The sequence below is a fragment of the Centruroides sculpturatus genome, unplaced genomic scaffold, assembly GCF_000671375.1.
Source record: "Centruroides sculpturatus isolate CEXI.00-Female unplaced genomic scaffold, Cexi_2.0 scaffold46, whole genome shotgun sequence".
In the NCBI taxonomy this organism is placed as follows: Eukaryota; Metazoa; Arthropoda; class Arachnida; order Scorpiones; family Buthidae; genus Centruroides; species Centruroides sculpturatus.
This window is the reverse complement of record NW_019384418.1, coordinates 741,704-745,882: the sequence shown is the minus strand read 5'-3', so window position 1 is coordinate 745,882 and position 4,179 is coordinate 741,704. Positions and strand designations below refer to the sequence as shown.

Sequence of the window (4,179 nt, the reverse complement as noted above, 5' to 3'; positions counted from 1 at the left end):
TACAATAGCGACGATTATTATTTTAAAAAATTTTTGTTAGGCTTAACATCGATGAAAATTCAACGCAAAATAGGTTAATAGCGATATACTAATATACTAATTACATGGGATATAATAATATACTACACTAATAATGGATTTTTTCATACTTTTCGGTTATCCGACTTTTCAATTATCCGACCAACCCCAGTCCCCAATTAGGGCGGATAATCGAGGTTCTACTGTAGTTGAATAAAAATGCGCTTTAAAATGTTGTTTCGTCGCTTTTTATTAATCAGAGACTCAAATGAACCAAATATTTGCGTTTTTTCAAATAAATGAATTTATCTATTTCTAAATAAAAATTGATAGTGTCTGTAGAAGTAATTTTTTAAGATATCCTGTTTCGTGATAAAGTTTTAATACTTATTATTATAATTTAGACATGTTAATCCTTAAATATACTTGTATATTGGGCCACAAGTATATGTTATATATACTTGTGGCCCAAAACTCCTTGACTTCTTCCAATGCGGCCCAGAGAAACAAAAAGGTTGGACACCCCTGGTCTACATCGTCCAATGATCCTTCTCGTCCGCCCGGGCTACGACCAATCACCCGAACTCTCACCGTTTCATAGCAACACCGAGATTTTGGAATTGTCCAATATCGATGTAAGCATGAATTCGAACAAATAAACGGGTTTTCTCTTGTAAAACACTTGTTCTTCATTTGCCTCCTTCGCCACCGCCCACATACGCGGTTTCCCTTAGGCTCATTCTGACGCGAGATAAACTTTATTCCCCTTAAATTAACGTCGGCAATCTTACAGAAGTTTGACAATGGCATTTGGAACCTCAGTGGAATCATGCTCGACGTTCCAAACGCCATTGTCAAACTTCTAGGCTCAAAAGAACATAACGCTGAACGTCCGACGTACACGTTTTTGCGTTGAAAACGTCGTCCACAATCTCTCTAATAAGGGATTTTTTGAAATTCCCCAGCGGGGGAGAGGGAGAGCACTAAGGCGTAACCGCAAGAACGGCTTCTACTGTACTATTTTAGATGCAATTTTTTTTTTTTTTTTTAACTGCGTTCTAGTAGGGTACACCATGGGAATGCACACTAAGAAGGGATTTTTCGAAATTCTCCCGCGGGAGGAAGGAGAGGATTAAGGCTTAACCGGAAGAACGGTTTCTACTGTACTATTTTAGATGCGATTTTTTTGTTTTTAAGTATGTTTAGTGTTCATTGAGTACTTAGGTGTATTAAATTGATAACATTTCAGACATTGTTATAAATATTTCTATATATTTCGATTTTTTAACCAAATGTTCGAACCGTTTTAAATTCGAATTTGTTATTGCATATTGGTTCGATTATAGAATGATTGTAAACGGTCCAGAAAATTGATTAAATTGAAAACAGTTCTGCTATAACAGTTCGTTTGATTCTCGGCAATTCTCATCATTCTCGGCGGTAGGTGTTATATATTTTATAACAATTACTATGGTTGTTGAAATACTGAATATAAATGGAGTTTGCTTGTAAAACCTCCGCGGGCGAAGTTGCGGGTAACAGCTAGTTCGTTTATAAATCGTTTTGACTGTGAAAACAGAACTCCATTTATAACTTGCAACTGTAATGTTTGGTACTCGATTGCTTTTTGTTTTCCTTAATATTGCTGACTGTGAGTATAAAATTGCTTTGCAGAACCGATCACATGGTAACTCTTAGGTGAAGAGATCAGAGAGACTTTATTAATGAGAAGAATAGAAATACATTTAGGGCTTTTTGCTCCTCATCGATCCTATCTTTTACAGATGTGAAGAAATATACTGTCTGGCTATGCTGGTGACAACTGGACGATTAAAATAAATAAAACCTGTAAAAACTATAAAAGATTTTCGGACAATTTTAGGAACTTATTACTGCCTGTACTAGTATTTGACGTGACTTTTGAATAATAATATAGATCTAATAATATCGATTGTGTTTTGAAAGCAACCAAATCTTAATTTTCTGCATTTTTAAATTATTTATTTTATAATTACAGCAATCTCATTAGGAATAATGAATCCCCCATATTATCATTATGATTCACCTAAGTAAGTGATTTTATAATTTTTGTAAGAAATCATGATGTATTTTTAATTTCATTCTAATAATAATTTCAGATATCTTAACTTTGCTGGGATAGCTTCTGTAATTGGTCACGAATTTTCCCATGGATTTGATATTTTAGATGTTATTAATGGTAACATTATAATATATTTTTATACTTAGATTTTGTTAATTGAATATTATAAATTCATAGTTAGCTAAGTAACTCAATTTTGATAACGCTTATTAATTGATTAAAGCGATTCAAAATTCTGTTCGGGCTTGCTAAAAGCAAAGAATTTGCAATAAAGGAAATTTGATATTGTGAAAATATAGACTTTAAATTTAGTAGACGATCTACATATACGGAGAAAGCATTTCTCTGCACGTACAATTTTTGAAAATAGATGTAAAAAGATTTTGTATGAAGCAAATTTGATTAATCAATAATGATAGTAACTAAACTAAAAATCACATTATATTTTTAATTATTATTAAAGCAAACATTTTAAAAAACAATTAAAATGTTTAAAATTAATGAAAATTAATGAATTTACAGACACTGAAGACGCCTCACAGCAGATCTTTACTGCTGGAGTCGGAGTGTTTATCTTCATATATTCTTACTGCCGTTAATTTACATAGAAGTAAAATTACAAAAATCTTTTAACTTTTTGTAAAACGCTTCATTACGGTTTATTTTTGAAAACAAATATTTTAAAGATATTTTGTTGTGGCCGAGTTCGACTACGGGGAGGCTAAAAACTCCGACTGCAGCAGTAGCTTACAAGTAAACATCTGTGAGGTGTGCCCTTCAGTATCTGTGGAACTTTTTCATCAATTATGAACATTTTTATTGATCTTCGAGTTTTTAAATAAAACATCATGAATCCTTTTACAAAATTTTTAAAAGATTTTATAATTTAACTATCAATTATTATTATTATTTTATTTAAAGAAAGAACGGAAAATTCGACGAACAAAAACAAAAACGAAATTAAATGGCCTGAAGAATTTTTACAAGAATATAAACGCAGAAAATATTGTTTAATACATCAATATTCTCAACTTCCTTTAGAAGGAAATATGACGGTAGATTTTCATAAAATTCGTCCTATTATGAATTAATTGTTTGAAATATTAGAAAGGTATAACTAATGAATTTTTTTTTTTCAGGTGGACGGTAACGCAACGATACGCGATAATATTGCAGATAATAATGGATTAACTGTATCTTTTCGGGTAAAAAATTCAACAAAAAATTTTTAAATAATTTAGTAATACATAAAGAGAAATCCATTAATATAATTATTTTCATAGGCTTACAGAAAATATCTTAAACAACACGGCGAAGAACCTTATCTTCCAGGACTTGATTTTTCCAATAAACAAATGTATTTTATTGGATATGCTCAGGTAATAAATGCGTAAATGATAAGCTTTTCAAATATTAAATATAAAATATTGTAAAGCATGATTGTATGAATAGTATTAGTAGATCTACTATATTTATAAAAATGCACGTAACTTTATTTTTAGTTTAGAAATTAATTACTTTGAAAAAGCGGAGAGCATTCTTCAAGAAAACTTTTTAAAATCAGAATTACGATTACTACTATAAAATTTTCAGAATATTTTCTACAAAGGAAGGAAAAAGATACGAGTTTAACTATGCTTGAAATGACGAGAATTTTCATATATGGAATTGTTTTGCATAACAGAACATAAAATATTCAATCTTTATAACAGAAACTATTTTAAGAACGATTTTAATTTTTTAAGTAAAATTATAGACCAGGGGTGGCCAACCTGCGGCTCCCGAGCCACATGCGGCTCTTTGAAGGATTATTTGTGGCTCTCGATAGATGTACCCGAGTTCCCTTTTCATTTTTGTGTTATTATATTTTAAAAAATTATTATCGTTCCGTATGTGTTTCAAAATGTCTTTTAAATTACTAGCAACAAATATGAAAGACTAAGTGCAACGTTGTAACAAATTTCATTTCCGTCCAAGTTAAGAATGATATGACTCATCGAAAACTGCGCGAACGAACATAAACAGTGGCGTAATCGTCCGTTATCGACCGACTCCAGACC

At 31.1% G+C, this 4,179-nt stretch overlaps 1 protein-coding gene across 1 annotated transcript in view; it reads left to right on the top strand.

Annotated features, from left to right (window-relative positions):
• The window catches only part of LOC111619264 (endothelin-converting enzyme 1-like), a gene marked incomplete at its 5' end in the record, with an annotated part of 29,660 nt that overhangs the window by 21,937 nt on the left and 3,544 nt on the right, over window positions 1-4,179 (top strand). Inside the window, 5 exons of the mRNA XM_023360945.1 lie at window positions 2,036-2,087; window positions 2,157-2,236; window positions 3,041-3,174; window positions 3,259-3,324; window positions 3,403-3,498. Of these exons, the coding sequence (XP_023216713.1) occupies window positions 2,036-2,087; window positions 2,157-2,236; window positions 3,041-3,174; window positions 3,259-3,324; window positions 3,403-3,498 (428 nt within the window). The remainder of the gene's footprint in view (window positions 1-2,035; window positions 2,088-2,156; window positions 2,237-3,040; window positions 3,175-3,258; window positions 3,325-3,402; window positions 3,499-4,179) is intronic.